The sequence below is a fragment of the Colletotrichum fioriniae genome, assembly GCF_027942845.1.
Source record: "Colletotrichum fioriniae strain IMI 355084 chromosome Unknown scaffold_3, whole genome shotgun sequence".
Lineage (NCBI taxonomy): Eukaryota > Fungi > Ascomycota > Sordariomycetes > Glomerellales > Glomerellaceae > Colletotrichum > Colletotrichum fioriniae.
This window is the reverse complement of record NW_027076839.1, coordinates 2,081,191-2,096,944: the sequence shown is the minus strand read 5'-3', so window position 1 is coordinate 2,096,944 and position 15,754 is coordinate 2,081,191. Positions and strand designations below refer to the sequence as shown.

Genomic DNA, 15,754 nt, shown 5'->3' with positions numbered 1-15,754 from the left:
ACTTATGACGAACGAGGCTACACGCTGCACACGAGAATAGTCACACCAGCTCAGGTTTGAACGTGTCGAGCGATGGACGCTTCGATGATGAGGTTACGGATCATCAAGGGGAAGGGGCGGCTTCTAGCTTCCCATCGACACGAATCTCCCAAGTGCGTTCCAACGCAATACAGTGTCTACCAACACCAGTGGAAAAAGCCACAGGGACTTTCTCTCCACCGTGCCCGGAAATCGTCGAACATCGATCCTGACGGCGATACGGAGCGGACCAGAAAAAAAGGAGCGAGGACGTCTGACTTTTCAGTTTGCTCAGGGCCAGGTCACCCATCCATCCCACCCACCCCACCAAAGCAACAGGTCTGTTGACGCCGTCGAGGCGCGAGAGACGTAATGATGCTCAAAGTCACTGCGAGACTGTGGCCAGGTACTCAACAACAGAGAATGGCCAAAGATCCGTCACCGTCCAGGGACGTCCGATATCACTCAACCCCCGTCTTCTTAGCCCCTCGCCTCTGAGCAAAGTCTCTTGTCCATCTTACTTCGTCTGAGAGCGTAGACGGATGGCCCCGCCCCTCCTTCTACATAATCAGTGGGAGGCTGAAAAATATGCGGCACGACAGATGCAGTCCCTCGCGTTGTCTCACTGTTCCTTTTTGAACTTTCAATGTGAGCAAGGGAGCTAAGCTGGGACTTGATCCCGCTCTCGACAGACCTGGCAGTGGAGCACGGGGTCTGCAAGAAGTGACTGGCTACTACGACTGCTATGAGGCGATATCCCGGAAGACATGGTCGAGCAACGAAATCCTTCGTCTCGACCCAGGCGTGGTGGCATGACGGGACAAACGCCAATGCCACCGCACTCGGCATCGCACCGGACACGGATCCGGGACCTCCAGGCCCCGACGGCGGATGCGAGCCCACATAAGTGGAGGTCTCCCGGGACCGACTCTTATTCCCGTTCGAGTGTCGATAATCCCCGGATTTCGGCGTGGATGCAACGACACGCTGCTCAACGGCGTTCTGTCGCCTCAGCTCGGGGATAAGAATCACGGTCTGGCGTCGTGTAACACGCAGACAAGTCATCGTACAAGATGGCGATACCTCGGCTTCAAAATCATTAGCAAAGGGGAGCCTCCGTCGGCTGATGGCTTTGAGGCACAACCTGCCGCAACGTCGGGCGACTCAACCTCTCCGAGGCATCGAGGCTTGGAACGGCACAGCGATGATGCCCTCGGAATGTACAGTCACATGCCTCGAACCGATAGCATCTTCATGATGTCGATTGCAAGAGCCTATCGCGCGTTTAACGAAAGATTGACATGCGGTAGCATTGGGAGACGCAAGTCATCGACCGCCATCAAGTCAATGTCGACTTTCCGACGAACAGTCTGGGTGGCCGTCGCGAGGGCGTTGGTCTATCAGAACAGAAGTCTCTGGGACGGGATGTTGCATTGCAGATTCCTGACAAAACACCATTGCTTCCACATGTCATTCAGAGCGATGGCGGCGCAATTTGCATGTGGTTGACGTTGCCCACGGCTCACAGTGATAGACGGCCAGCAACATCCCTCGCAACGTGGACCATAAACCCCAACGCCTAGGAGAAAACTTGACGCCCGCATACCCATGTGACGGCCTTCGAATTGGAGAAATCAGGCGAGCTTGGAAAGAAATCGGGTGAAGCAGGAACTGTGTAAGTCCATTGGTTTGCTCCATGGCCGATGTCGCTTCGCCAACATAACTCCCGCGCCGGAAAACTTGCACGATCGTCGATTCGAGCTATATACCATTATGAGTAGACCGGCGTGAATTTCTCAATTGCGGATTTGTGGGTTTTGCTGCCCTCGTAGGCCACGATATACGACGCGAAGCATCAATTCCTCCTTGCGTCCCTTGGATGCTGGAAGCTATACGGACTAGCTTCTGCCCCTCGGGAGGACTCGGGAACCCCGACACGCGCCCTCTCCGAGTCTTTCCTCCGCCGTGGGGCGTGATTGTCGTGGTGAGGGTTGGTGTGGGGGATCTGGACGAGGCTGTGGACGCACAAAACTCTAAGCGTCAGTACGACAATCCCATGGCGGACTCGGGCAATGTCCGAAAGCCTTTCCCCAGAGAAGAGCTTGCTGCAGAGGGAGGCCCAATCAGGGGGGGCAATCTCTAGATGATCTTGCATCTGGCGGCACCTCGTTGGTGCCCGAGAGGTGGAAACCGGGGGAGGATGCCTCCATATCTGGAATCTATACATTACCATGCAGCATGCTCCATGGACGCATGGAGACGTCAACGAGCACGGCAAAGAGCATGAAAAAAAAAATGGTTGGCGCGTCAGAGGAACCGGTTCCGAAATACGGAGACCAACGGAGCTTGTCGGAAGCGTGACAGCTCCAAAGTTGCATCGTGCGGGGTGCGACGCCCCCGTCTTTAGCTCCATGCGGGGCCGGGGAGGTTTGAAAGCTCTAGCCTCTAGCTTGAAAGAGCCGCCAGTGGAGCGGGCTAGCGATGCCGGGCCAGGTTCTGGAGGTGCGGGATGGCTGACATTTGGGCAAGACGGCAATCGTCCGCTGGGCGCTGGCCGGCGTTTACCCGCATCGACTCCGCAGGTTCAACTCCACGAAAAGACACCCAGCTAGACGACAAGAGAGGATGAAACATGTCGATTTTGTCAGCAGCTTGTTGACGGCTCAACCGTGACGGTCGAGCTCTCGAGATATGCAGAGCAAGATTGCCATTAGGTAATGTTAGGTAAGATATATTGCAGACGACGTCAGGTGCCTGGTCAGGTGCCCGGTGAACGGCCATGGCCCAAGCGGTGAGCCAGAGCCAAAGTGTTGGGTTAAGGTTGACGCGTCTGATCGTTGTTGACAAGAAGCTTGGCGGCGTTTGTCCAGACGCCAAGGTTGCCAAGGCGAGAGCAGGATCGCGGGTGAAGAAGGTTGTCTCAGCACGTGTGGGAAGTCTGGGGAATCAAGATAAGCTGCTGTTGCAACTCCGTACACTGCTACGGTGTCTCGGGGATCGAGAGATGTTGCTGTTGACAATGAACGGCGGTCCAAATCCGGTGTTGTCTAGAGTTCACCAAGTCGCCAAAGTCAAAGTGCGTGGAGGACGAAAAAGTCCCGACTTCAAACTTTGAAATCGCCCACTTCAACATCGAAGCCCGGACGGACCTCCAGAACGCCCCGGCCATCGCCTAGCTCGCGATGCAGAAACCGAAGCTGACATGGCGCCGAGACGAACGCCATGCGCAATCGCAAGTACCGTGAACTTGGTCGACCAGCGGCAGGCATTGCAACCTGACGTCCATTTAACGTGGTTTCGTCTGAAGTTTCGATCTCAAGTACCATCAACAACAGACCCTGTCTTGCCCAGTGGACGGTGGGAGCAACCCTCGGGCATGACTTGTTGTGCGTGCTTCAAAACGGCCGAAACTGTGATTTGCAAGCAGAGTCGTGTTTGAGACGGGTGGGGGACGGGCGTCGAGAGGAGAGACTAGACTGGACGCGTGGAAGTCCTTGTTTCAATCCGCAGAAGATCCTCATCGAGTGTGATGAACGTCCAGGAGAAGGGGGAGTTCTCTCGAGTCTCAGCGACGAGCCTTGGACTCTCGAGTCCTCGAGTGGGAGGGAGCCACGACCAGGGGGTGAAAAGTTTTGGAGCCAGGCCTGGCATTCGGTACTGGTGGGTCTGCCGTCAGCGTGCGGTGTGGGTTCGCCTTGTTGTGGCTTGCCGCTAAGCGGAACCCCTGTGGAGGGATCGGGCAAAATCGGGAGGTCGTCGTGTCTGAGGCTTGTAGGGACTCAGGGAGAGTCATGCTCGGTATGCAGATGTCGACGTCTGTTGTTCGCTTTGCTTATCTTGATGAGTTGGAGATTTGGGGGCACCGGTCCACCTCGCTCACGGGATGGTGGGAAGATGATGGGCAGCAAACGGCGCCGTATCGGGCGTTGAACACGAGTTCAGACCGCGGGATATCGCAGTGCCTCCCGCGGGAGGCTTGATTCTGACGTGCTTGAGCATTTGATAGGGCGGGATATCGCCTGATGAATCTTTAACCCGATATCCCGCCGACTGCCCTCCGTCATTTCGTATCCATTGGGGAAATCGAATTCGCGAGCGTCGTCTATTCAGGCCCTGGGTCTTCAGTCATATTCCAGAAGGGGACCCGGAATTTGCCAAGGGGCGAAAAGTACCTGCAGGCACCACAGTGTCGCATTAAAGACTGCATGGATTTGAATTCCGACGGCCGACCCGGATCCAAGTACCTACGCAGTAGAGGCTAGAGCTTGTGGAAGGCCCGGAGGCTCGCCCGGCCCAGTGAATGCAACACACACTCCGTCAATGTTCACAGACTGGAGGACAACGGTTCGGGACGCTGTGACAGAGACTAGCCAGAAGAGGAGGCTGGCCAACAAATATGATGGCCGTCATTGGCTGACGATTGGAGATATCCCCCGTCGCTTTTGGTTCCCTCCGTTTCAATAGTAGTTGTTGATTTGTTAGACTTTGGACATTGCGTTGGCCGGCCAAGCCCCTGGTTTTTGCTTTTCACCAAGCAATAGTGCGACGGACAAGATGGAAACATGGAACGAAGGAACTGTTGGCGTTCACGGATCGGGGGGGCGTCTTTCTGCAAAGCTTCGTTCGTCCCTTGTCTGCTGAGCACGTCAGCGAGACGGATGGGGAATGCGACGTGAGAGGCATTGGCCAGGCTGAACTGTCGCGTGCGCACGGAGAGAGCAGTGTATTCGTAGTTTGTTCGCAGTACGGACAGAGGCCGTAGCGGTCCCGGGGACCGTCGGAGGGCGGATTCGAGATTGTAGGTTGGAAGAGGCCCGGGACGGTTGCTTGCTAGGTACAGCTAGCGTCGGCGAGATGTCCGGCCGGTGATGGAGAAGGAGGAGGACGTTCCATGGACCTTGGGATCCAACTTTGACGGTTCCACCTCGCGAGGGAAGCCCAAGTGGATGTTCTCCTGTTCTTCCGGTGGAGTTGGCTCAAGGGTCGACGTCTTTGGGTGTGAGGGGGGGGCAGGCCGCAGGCGGGAATGGGATGCAGGTGCAAGTGCAGCAAGGCTTGACAGGGTCGAGGGCTCGAGTGCGAAGACAACGTACATTGGGCTGCATGGCTGACGACCTTTTGGGGGTTGAAAGTGCCGACGGTTGACACATTGTGCCGTATTTGTCGGGGATTTCTGGCGTTTGTGCCGACGTCGCACCTCTCTTTTCTCACCGGTTGGAGGTTTTTGAGAGGCGGGAGGGATCAGACATCCCAACAAAAAGACGTGCCTTTGGGGTACAGTCAGGCAGGCCGCAGTACAGCTTAGCCGCAGCTAGATGAAGCTTGGGTGCGTTTAGGTGCCGTGGATGATGACTGTACGTAAGACGTCTGCACGAGAGTCCGTGGACGTTTGCTGCGGGCGTCTGACCTTGGACTCCCGAGCGAGAATTGTGAGATGTGTTGCCGTGTCTCACTGGGGCGGAAGAGTCGATGGGCATTGGGACAGGGCGCAAGGGGAGGGACGATGGTCGCCAGGTCAGGGGAAGAAAAAATAAAATAAAAAACCGTGGTAAACCAAACAGAGAAAAGAATGTGGAGTGACCCAAGCACGAGGAAAGCCGTAAACAATCATGGTCGGGGGGGCAGGGCCGATTGGCAGCGACGATGACTCCGCGAAATGTCCTTTTTCTGCGCATGTTCCATTCCTTTGATTTGGTGAGATTCAGCGCGCCATTTTCAAAAGCTGCCTGGGTACCCTACGGAGTACCTTAGGTAGTTGCCCTATGACTCTGCATCGTCAATGAACATGGCAGGACCGATCCCGTAGTCGGAGCTGCCTTCCGTGAATCAAGTGTAGAAATAGCAGGAAGGACCTGGGCACGTAGGAAGCCACGCACTTGCCCTGCCTTATCTTAGGTAAACTTCCAATTGCTTCTTTTCTTTCTGAAGCCATCCAGGGGAAACAGAATCAACACTCAAGTTGACATCGCCAGGTCTTTACGAAACCGAACTGGATCAATGTGCATCGCTCGGAAAGAAACACCACTCCACGCACATCTATACGGATAGCCCGACTCCACTCGCCGCCGGACAGACTGCCGCTGCGCCGCTGGCAACTTGCGGGCTAACATCCCACGCCTCCTACGCTCACGCTCACGCCCACGCCCACGAACACCCTCCCACGTCGACGAAGCGAAGCTAAATCTTCCGCATTCCGTCAGCTCACCATATCCGCTGTGTACACTATTTCGAGTGACGGACACCAGGCCATCTCCACTGCAGCTCGTTTCCCAGGTAGGCAGGCCCCTTTCCTGGCCCTTCGTCAGCTTCCATGCCTACTGCGGTACTCCATCGCGGCATCCAAATGCATAGACCAAGATAGCATCACCACCGTCTACGCCATTGTGAGCTGACGAGAACGGGCCGTCCACAAGCACCACTGTGTAGTTCTCTAGACTAATTACCCGTTTGCTACGCAGAAGTGGGATTCGCGAATCACCTCCTGAGTCTTGGACTTTGTACTGCGTCTCCGGAAACACCGTCCCGGCGTCACCACGTCTTCACCTTGCCGCCCTCCCGTCGCCTCACCGACGCCCCTCTCGGCCCCGACCATTGGCTTTTGTACACGCCCCCGTCCTTGTGTCCCGTATACGGAGAACCTGACGAGGTACCCAGTTACCCCAACTTGAAAATTTTCATCGGCCTTCTCCAACTCTGCGAATTCAGCCAGAATTGGGCACGAAATCGGAAAAAAACGACCATCAACAAGAAAGGAAGAAAAAAAAGAAATTGCCAATTCCTAGGATCGGGTCTGGCTTCCGTCTTCTCCCACCCTCCACACCAACACCCCCGTCTCAACCCTTAACCACCCCGGTCGTCGACGGACCCTCGTCGCCCCCGTTATTCAACCACCCTGGTCTCCCGGCTCCACGCTGCACACCCTGCCACGACCTGCAGCGAACCCTCTGCACAATCAACCCCGATTCATCGTTCGGGTACCAGTCTCCCTACTCTGAACGGATACGCCTGGGCGGAAACCTTGGAAGCACATCATACAGTTGGATTCGAATCAAAGCTTGGAGCTCCAGCGCACGCTCGACTTGCTACGCAGTCCGCACGCCACAACGCACAGTCACAGAGCACTCCCTTGTCCCGCCATCCCATCTTCTGCGCCGTCCCATCCCTCCATCACTTTCCCAATTCTCGTTCCTCGTCCGCCCGTCTCCCGTCCCCCCGTCCCCAGGCTTCGCTCGTCCGTCATCCAGGCAAGTACCCGGTACCTCGACGCCTCTGCCGGCGCCTGGCCTTGCTGCCATCCCTCCTTTGTGAAACTGCCTTGAAACCCCCTTCTCCCTATCATTCTCAGATCCTCCGTGGCCATGGGTCTAAGTCGCTGTACCTGGCCGGGCAAGCCTCCATCGAGGACCGGACCAGTTCACAAGGTTTTAAACCGACTTTTCCTCGTCCGCGATCCAGTTGCAGGGAACACAACGCCCTTCCCCTCTGTTGGTCCATCCAATGCGACTCTTGCGACTCCACGCTCTCACCATACTCTAAATTGCCTTCCTGCGCCTTCTCCGAAAGCTGGTCTCTTGCTGCGTCCTCCTCATCAACGACTAATATCACGTTCCGGCCGGTCCCATTACACCACACGCACCACACGCACCACACGCACCACTACCCATCACGCTCGTCTGCTTCGCCTCGGAGCTCCAACAACTACTAATTGCCTCGTTCCGTCGCCCACTCCCGCCTCCTCTTTCTTCTCCGCATCTCTCCCACCGACACATGCGCCGGTAATGTCAATGGCGTCGTATCCCTTCAGTTCAGCCAGCTCCTCAGACATCTCTACGCCCCGGTCCTCTTCGCCTTCGCCATCGTCCGTCGCCTCTGCCCGCTCCTCCCGCTCCTCTATATCTAACAAGCGCATGTCCATGTCCAGTCGCAGAATGACAGACTTCAACCCCATGTCTTCCGTCGACATCTCCGTCATTGAAGACAAGATGAGAATGGCCTCCCTCGACCAGCACCGTGGCTACTCCCAGAACACTTTTGGCGAGGTTCAGCAATACCGCAACACGGAATACGTGCCCAAGACCCAGGCCACCGCTTTCCAAATCCTGCGCGAGCCCCTCTGGAATAAAGGTGAGTTGATGGCAGCAGCTACCGTCTCCCCCCCACTTACACCGTCCTTCGTGCGTCCGCGTCCGCACTGAACCTTACTGCACTCTGCACGCACCGGCTTCCCCCAACATGGCGTATCCCTTCAGTTTGCACCCTTCTATATAGCCTCCCTCCTTTTTCCCTCCCACAACATCTCCAACTTCTTGCTGCACCACTCCCATGGCTTCTTCACTCACTGGGCGCGCTCGTCGTCTTCCCTCACCACTGCCTCGCCTGCTCAATCCTGTGCCTCGTGCTCCTATCCACTCGTCCTCCAAACTAACCGCCATGGTCGAATCAGGTCTCTCTTTCACGCCCGAAGAGCGCGTGACCAGAAACCTCACCGGCCTCATCCCTCACACCATGGAGAGCCTTCAGACGCAATGCCAGCGGGCCATGAAGATGATCAACACCCGCCAGACCGACGTTGACAAGTACCTCTACCTGTCCTCGCTCAAGGCCCAAAACTTTGACCTCTTCTACCGCCTGCTCATTGACAACGTCCGCGAGCTCATGCCCTTGGTCTACACCCCCACCATTGGCGATGTCTGCCTGCAATACTCTACCCTCTACACCCGCCCCGAGGCTCTGTACATTTCGATTAAGCAGCGAAAGTCCATCCGCACCATGCTCCGCAACTGGCCCTACCCCAACCCCCAGATCTGCGTCGTCACCGACGGTTCCCGCATTCTGGGTCTTGGCGACTTGGGTGTCAACGGTGTCGGTATCTCTGTAGGTCTCCCGTCCAATCGTGTCTGACGACAACTAACAACCCCAGATTGGCAAGCTTGCTCTGTACACTGGTGCCGCCGGTATCCACCCCGAAAACACCCTGCCCATTGTCCTCGACACCGGCACCAACAACGAGACCAACCTCAAGGACCCCTTCTACCTGGGTATCCGCTCCAAGCGTGTGTCTGTCGCCGAGCAGCAGGCGTTCATGGACGAGTTCATGGAGGCCGTCACCGAGGTCTACCCCGAGATGACTGTCCAATTCGAAGACTTTGAGTCCGAAAAGGCTTTCAACTACCTCGACCGCTACCGCAACAAGTACCGCTGCTTCAACGACGACATCCAGGGAACTGGTGCCGTCGTTCTTGCCGGTTACATCAACGCCGTCGAGCTCTCTGGCGTCCCCCTCGAGGAGCAGCGCCTGGTCTTCATGGGCGCCGGTTCCGCCGGTGTTGGTGTCGCCAAGCAGCTCGTCGAGTACTACACCAAGCGTGGTCTCAGCGAGCAGGTCGCCAGGGACAAGTTCTGGCTGGTCGACACCAAGGGTCTCGTCACCAAGGACCGCGGTGACAAGCTCGCCGAGCACAAGAAATACTTTGCCCGCACCGACAACAACGGCCACCAGTTCCGCACCCTCGAGGAGGTCATTGAGTACGTCAAGCCCACCGCTCTCGTCGGTCTCACCGCCACCTTTGGCGTCTTCACCGAGTCCGTCGTCCGCGCCCTCAAGGCCTCTGTCGACTCTGGCGGTCTTGGCCGCCGCCCTGTCCTCTTCCCCCTCAGCAACCCCCTCACCAAGGCCGAGTGTACTTTCGAGCAGGCCGTCCAGTGGACCGATGGCACCGTCATCTTCGCCTCCGGCTCCCCCTTCTCCCCCTTCACCATGAAGAGCCCCGACGGCCAGGCCATCACCTACCACCCCAACCAGGGCAACAACGTCTACGTCTTCCCCGGTCTCGGTCTCGGTGCCATCCTCGCCAAGGCCTCCAAGGTCACCGACGACATGGTCTACACCTCGGCTGCCGCTCTCGCCGCGTCTCTCAACGTCGACGAGATCCACAAGGGTCTCATCTACCCCCGCATCGAGCGTGTCCGTGACGCCAGCGTCATCGTTGCCCGCGAGGTCATGAAGTCCGCCCGCAGAGCCGGCGTCTCCAAGCTTCCCGAGTCACAGTGGGTCGAGTGGGAGGAGTGGGGTGACGTTGCCTTGGACGCCTGGATCAAGGAGCGCGTCTACGACCCCGTCAGCTTCTCCGAGAAGAGCCGAATTTGAACCACACACCCCTAAAAGATTGTGCGATGGATTGACTTGCATTTACGGATCAAAAGGGCTTGGACAGGGAATACCTGAGACGTTCTCAGAGAGCGAAATTGGTTTTTTTTTCGGCGTTGGGGTAGGCATCAAGGGCCTTGGCTTTCCAATCTTGCCGAGATTTGAGCGAAGGGAAACACAGACACATTTTCATCGTCACTAAAAGGACGACGACGCTTTTTTTTTACTACGAGTACGCCCTATGTGGCCATCGTCTCCGTGACGCCTGTTCGCGTCGGAGTTTTTGAGTTTAGAGTAGAGGATGTTGTGGGGGAGACAGGTTTCGCGGTAATACTTCCTGATGGAGCTACGTGGGCTACATGGAAACGCGATTTAGAAATAGACTTGGATGCCTGTACTACTATGCTACTTTGTGTGTACGTGACTGTGATCCTGTGACTCTGGAGTGGACATTGTTCTTTGAACTCTGGACAGCTTGCCGAGCTTCGCAGGGCAAGGAGCGGAGGTGCCTCGGCTTGGAAGCTTGAGCTTGAACCCAAAAACCTGGACGACGTTGAACCAACCGTCCCCAACTTTTGCTAGGGGGGTTAAGGGGGTAGCGTAGATCCCCCCAAATTTTCTCTCTCTCCGCATAAGGACGAACCCCACCCGCCACTCCAAAATAGCTCTGCCCCAAAAAAAAGAGCACGTTCTCCAACTGGTGAACTCCGTCTGAAGTGTGTTGGGGGGAGATAGCTCGGAAGGTGTTGGGAGGGGAAGGGGGTTCACAAGTCCGAACTAGACCGGACTAGGTAGGACAGCGCATGCTTTGTTTGTGTTCTGCTTGTTCGGGTGTTTTTTGCTCGGGTGCTTTTTTCTACACGGCTGTTGATGGAGAGTAGATACGATTCGTGCGCATGATGGGCAATCTGAACCTATGTCTGCGTGTACGATTCTAGAGTCTCAGAACGAGACAATTGACGAAGTAAACCCGGGTTCTAGAGGATGACGCTAGGGATTTTGGGCAATGAGACAACGCGTGCGTGGCTTAGGGGGTGTTGCGTTGGCTTTTGGTTCTACTGCATAGTACGTCGTTGTGTCGTGGGCTGGGGGTTGGAAATCCAATCAATGTCATACGCGGTCGCGTTCGATGGAAGTCAGATAGAGAGAGACGGCTACCTATCGTCGGTTTCGCGTTGACATGTCACATCCGACGCCCTCCCCATCCCAAAACCCTTCCTCCTCATCCACCCCCGGAGCTGGACAGGATGGCGAGGAGCCCACTGGATAAGGTTATGCCTCGGCGAAGGAACGGAGGTTCAACGGTGTCGTCTACCTCCCTCCTTTCCCCCGTCTCCGTCCCCTGCGGCTGCAGCTTCAGATTGTCAAAGGTGTTCGGGTGAAGAAAGTAGACAATACATCCAGCAGAATCACCCACAACGACAAGAACAACCAAACTTTCCGCTGTCGAAGAGAAAACATCGGATGGTCAAAAGGCATCGACGCTCTATACCACACACACACAGAGCTCCATTCGGTCCCGCCTCGGGATTTACTCCACGGACACCCCCCCCTAGCTCCGCCCCCGCGGCACCGTTTCTTACCTCAGATCAGGACCCTCGGCCGGTTCAACTCACCGCGCCGGTGCCTCGGCCTGAATGTTGAGAGAGAGAGAGAGAGAGAGAGAGAGAGAGCTGTGCCGTTATCCCTGTAGGGGTTGAGGAGAGGTCACTCACTACATGGTAAGAAACCGAGAACCCCAGTCCGTTTCCTCCCCACACACACCCTCCATCGGCGAAGCTTGATTACGCCGCCCGGCCCCGGTCTTTGTCTGGGGGAGGAACGGAGGCATGGAGGATGGAGCGGGCGCGGGCGTGGAGTATGGTGCATGCAAGGTAAAGTTGTGGATGGCCCTCCATAGTGTTGAAGTAACCTAGGTCAGATGGCTCACGGCGTGGATGAGTGGTAAGGCGGACAGGGGGTGGGTGAGGTGGATGGATGGAGGATCTGCCGTCATGCCCGTGATCCTCCGCACTTGCGTTAGTCCGGGGGACGTTCTATTTGGGCCGGGGGTGGAACGACGCTCCTCCTCCCATGTGTGCGGTACTACCTCATGTCATGCCCCGGCCCCCACGCGGGACCATACCCGGAGCTGCACCCTTTTCTCCCGACCTCCTCCGACTGCCGACGGAACTTTGAATCCGATGCGACCCCAACGTCCATCTTCACCTTCACGCAACACCTCGGTAATGTAAAATGGTTTGTGGTATTTCAACTATCTGACTCTCTATGCCTAGCACATGCCCGAGCACATGCATCAAAGGCAAGGCAAAAAAGGGGGTATTCGTACGAAGAATGACGGGACAGGCAAAAGGAAATCCTGCTATGAAGGGTGACGACAACCGGGTAAGGAAATGTGGAAAAAACCAGGCCATGCTATGCCGTTGTGATGAAGCGTTCCCCCCTGCCTCGATATGATGTAATGAAATGTTTCCGTCATGGTATGCTTTCGACTCGTGGCGCAAAAGACATAGCTCCCAACTCCATGCTCTATGCGATGCAAGTTCGCTTGGCCTCCGTCCCACCGTGTCGATATCTCTTAGCACCCCAAGTCGCTGTAAACGCCAATTCAAAGCCCAGCCCCAGCCTAGCCCTTCCGAAACACACGCTTCGTGCCGCCGACCTTGCCCATATCGCCAAATTCCGAAATCTTGCGCGTCTCGCCGCTAGCGGCACGCACCTTTTCCTTGACACTCTCCACCCACGCCCGGTTCTCCTCGCTCATCTCAACCTTGCGGCCAGTGGGTCCTGCCAGGCCAAGGAACGAACTCTCGTCCTCTTCCCAGCTGATGTGGGAGCTCGACCGAGATCGATTGGAGTCTTCCGAGGACGGCGTCGGCGTGAATTTGTCCGGGATCGGCGGGACGGCAGGCGTGTTGGGGAGAAGCCGGGGCACCGATGAGTCGCCGGCGCCAAAAGATTTTCTAGACTTTCGTACGTTGAGCGGCGTCATGGGTGACATTTCCAGCGCGGAGGCTGGTCGACTCGGCGGGCTCGAGTTCGCGGCGCGGCTGCTCGCACGCGGCAAGTCCTGGACCTTGATCTCGGCCGTCTCCACCGGACCGGCCGAGCGCCGGCCGTGATGCGAGGCGTATTCCTTGAGGTACTCGCCGAGGTCAGCCCATCCACCCCCAACACGCACCATGACGCGCTCGCCGTGCTCACCGACGCAGCGGATGAGAAGCTTGATGGGCGCTTCGCCGGTGGACCGCGAGAGGTGATAGACTCTGACGTCTTGTCCGCTCTGAGGGCGTCTGGGTCTGGGGTTCTTGGCGTAGGCGGGAGCAAGCGTCAGCCACGGCGTCGTCGCCCGCGAAGATGTCCGCGATGTCGTCGACATAGCAGAGACGCTCCTCCGCATGGTCTCGCGCGACGGCTTCTTAAGCCTCTTGGCGGGCATCGTGGGCAGATCGGGCGGCGGCGGATTCAAGTCCACCTTGGGCGTCGCTCTGGCCAGCTTGATGTTGGCGGGGATGGACTCCAGAATGTCGCTGATTTGCTTTCGGAGGTGGTCATCTTCCTTGTTGCCGGTCTCTCGCGGCGTTCCCATGCTGATGAAGGAGTGATCGAAGTCGTCCTCGTTGAATGACGACTCCAGAGGGAGAGCCGGCAGGAGACCCTCATCTTGGGGTCTCACCATGGGGCTCACGCTGTCTTCTCTGTAGCTCGGCCGGAACGGGGGAGAGCTGGGAGGGCTCATGCTCATGAAGCGGTCAGCAGCCGATTTGCGGCTCAGCGTCTCGGCACGCTTCTGGCGTGGCAAGGGAGGCGATGCTGAGACTTCGGGCATATCACTCGAGGCATCTGCCAGCAGGCTCGTATGGCCGTGGATGATTGTGGACGAGTCCGAAGCGTCACTTCCGCGTCGGTCTGGTCGGATCAGCGGTGGCAGCTGCACCTCTTCGTCGTCGGGCAGAATCTCGTCCGCGTCGTCAGAGCTGGACCTGGCGTTGCTTTCAAAGACTGCTCTCAGTTTCGACACAACAGATTCTTTGGTGTCTTTGGGCGCACCCAACACCTTTCTTTTGGTGTTTTCTTCGTTTTGCACTTCGCCCAATGGCGTCCGCTTGGGCTTTGCACCCTCGCTGGAGCCGTCAAGGCCAGCGACTGGCTGCGTCTTCTTCTGCGCTTGCAATGGCGAGGGAGACAGTTCGATTGTGTTGTCCTCGGACCCGTCAGACTGCTCCGGAGTGGCCTCATCATCAGGGGCAGGCTGGCTGTCCTCTTCCGGTGGGTTAATGGTGATGGGCACTGGCAAAGTGACAGTCCTCACATCATCGTCTACAACAGGCAGGCCACTTGTTTTGGTGGGTTCGGCCTCGACCTCCTCTTTGATCACTGGTGGCAGCGCTTTCTGTTGACGAACGCAAGCCCAGTCCCCTTGTCGGATCCTCTGCTCACCAGATGTCACCCAGTCGGCGTAATTACGCTCAACGGCCTCCATACGGTCGAGCCAGGCGTCGGGCAGTGTATCCTGCAACCCCTCGAGACTGTCGAGCATGAAATCGAGGCTGCGTCCGGATTTCGTGATTTGCGTCTCCAGCACCGACTTGACAACAGTGACGGCGTGTTTGAGTTGAGAGAGGCCGTCTTGGGCTCCCTCTTCAGCGGATGGCGTTCCCGCCGGAGATGACAGCACGTTCCATGCGGACTCGAGCGCATACTCTGCCTCTGCAATGCCAGACAGCAAATCGGGTATGCGACGGAGGACAGAGAGGCGTATGTGCCAGACTTTGAGTAGTCGGCAGAGCTTGGATAGGTTCGGCAGCGCCTGGACGATGATTGCTGTGAGGAGAGCCGTCAAGTCGTCCATTCGGTTGTAGGAAAGTGTCCCGCCTCCAATGGGCCGCGTCGGGGACAGCGGCGTTCCGGGTCTCGAAAGCGGTATGATGTGGGTATGCATGACGTGGGTCTTGATTTCTTCAATGTGCAGCTCGTCCATGTCGTGAGAGATGCCGTCTACGCGCTGCTCGTACTGGGCGACGCTCTCGGCGGGTAAGCTCCCGAGGTACACCGACTCGTCGGCATCCTCGTCAAGTTTCGTCTGCTTTGCATCTGGCATCTCGAAGCCGGCTGAGCCGCTGGTGGAAGGCCAGGGCCAATCGGAAAGCTCCTCGAGCCATTCGTAAATCTTCCGGCTGGCCACGGCGGCGCGCATGGCGAATTCCTGTTCGTTGACGGTAGAGTTGTCGAGGCATTGTTTTAGTTCAGTGTTTGGTGTTTGGAGCATCTCGACGGCGGTCATGGGGGTAAGGCGGCTCAAAAGGTCGTCGTTGGTTCGGGCACGGGTGGGCGAGTGCTCGTCGGAGTGGCGGTACTGGCGCCTGGCCGGGCGTAGCTGGTGGCCCGGCCCCGGGGTGATGGGCGGCGGAGGATCGGTCATGATGTTGATTGCTGAATAGTTGTTGTCGATTGTCGAACGAGCGGTTGATCTGTCGAGTAGGCAGGCATGACCTTTGCTTCTATGAACCTGGGAAAAAGACGTCTTGGATGCGTATGGCCATGTCGTGGATCATCGGTGGTGTTTGTTGACAATCATGGACGTCCCTA

At 57.1% G+C, this 15,754-nt stretch overlaps 2 protein-coding genes across 2 annotated transcripts; one reads left to right on the top strand and one right to left on the bottom strand.

Moving 5' to 3' along the window:
• Nucleotides 1-7,925: 7,925 nt before the first annotated feature.
• N0V96_003466 (uncharacterized protein) lies at nucleotides 7,926-10,165 on the top strand (the record flags this gene model as incomplete). The annotated part of the gene is made up of 3 exons (XM_053198494.2): nucleotides 7,926-8,142; nucleotides 8,462-8,892; nucleotides 8,939-10,165. The coding sequence occupies 3 exons, from the start codon at nucleotides 7,926-7,928 to the stop codon at nucleotides 10,163-10,165; spliced, it is 1,875 nt and encodes a 624-aa protein (XP_053044030.2).
• A 2,626-nt stretch (nucleotides 10,166-12,791) lies between these two features.
• Nucleotides 12,792-15,587, bottom strand: N0V96_003465 (uncharacterized protein; the record flags this gene model as incomplete). The annotated part of the gene is made up of 1 exon (XM_053198495.2): nucleotides 12,792-15,587. One exon carries the CDS (start codon nucleotides 15,585-15,587, stop codon nucleotides 12,792-12,794), a length of 2,796 nt encoding a protein of 931 aa, XP_053044031.2.
• Nucleotides 15,588-15,754: the final 167 nt, after the last annotated feature.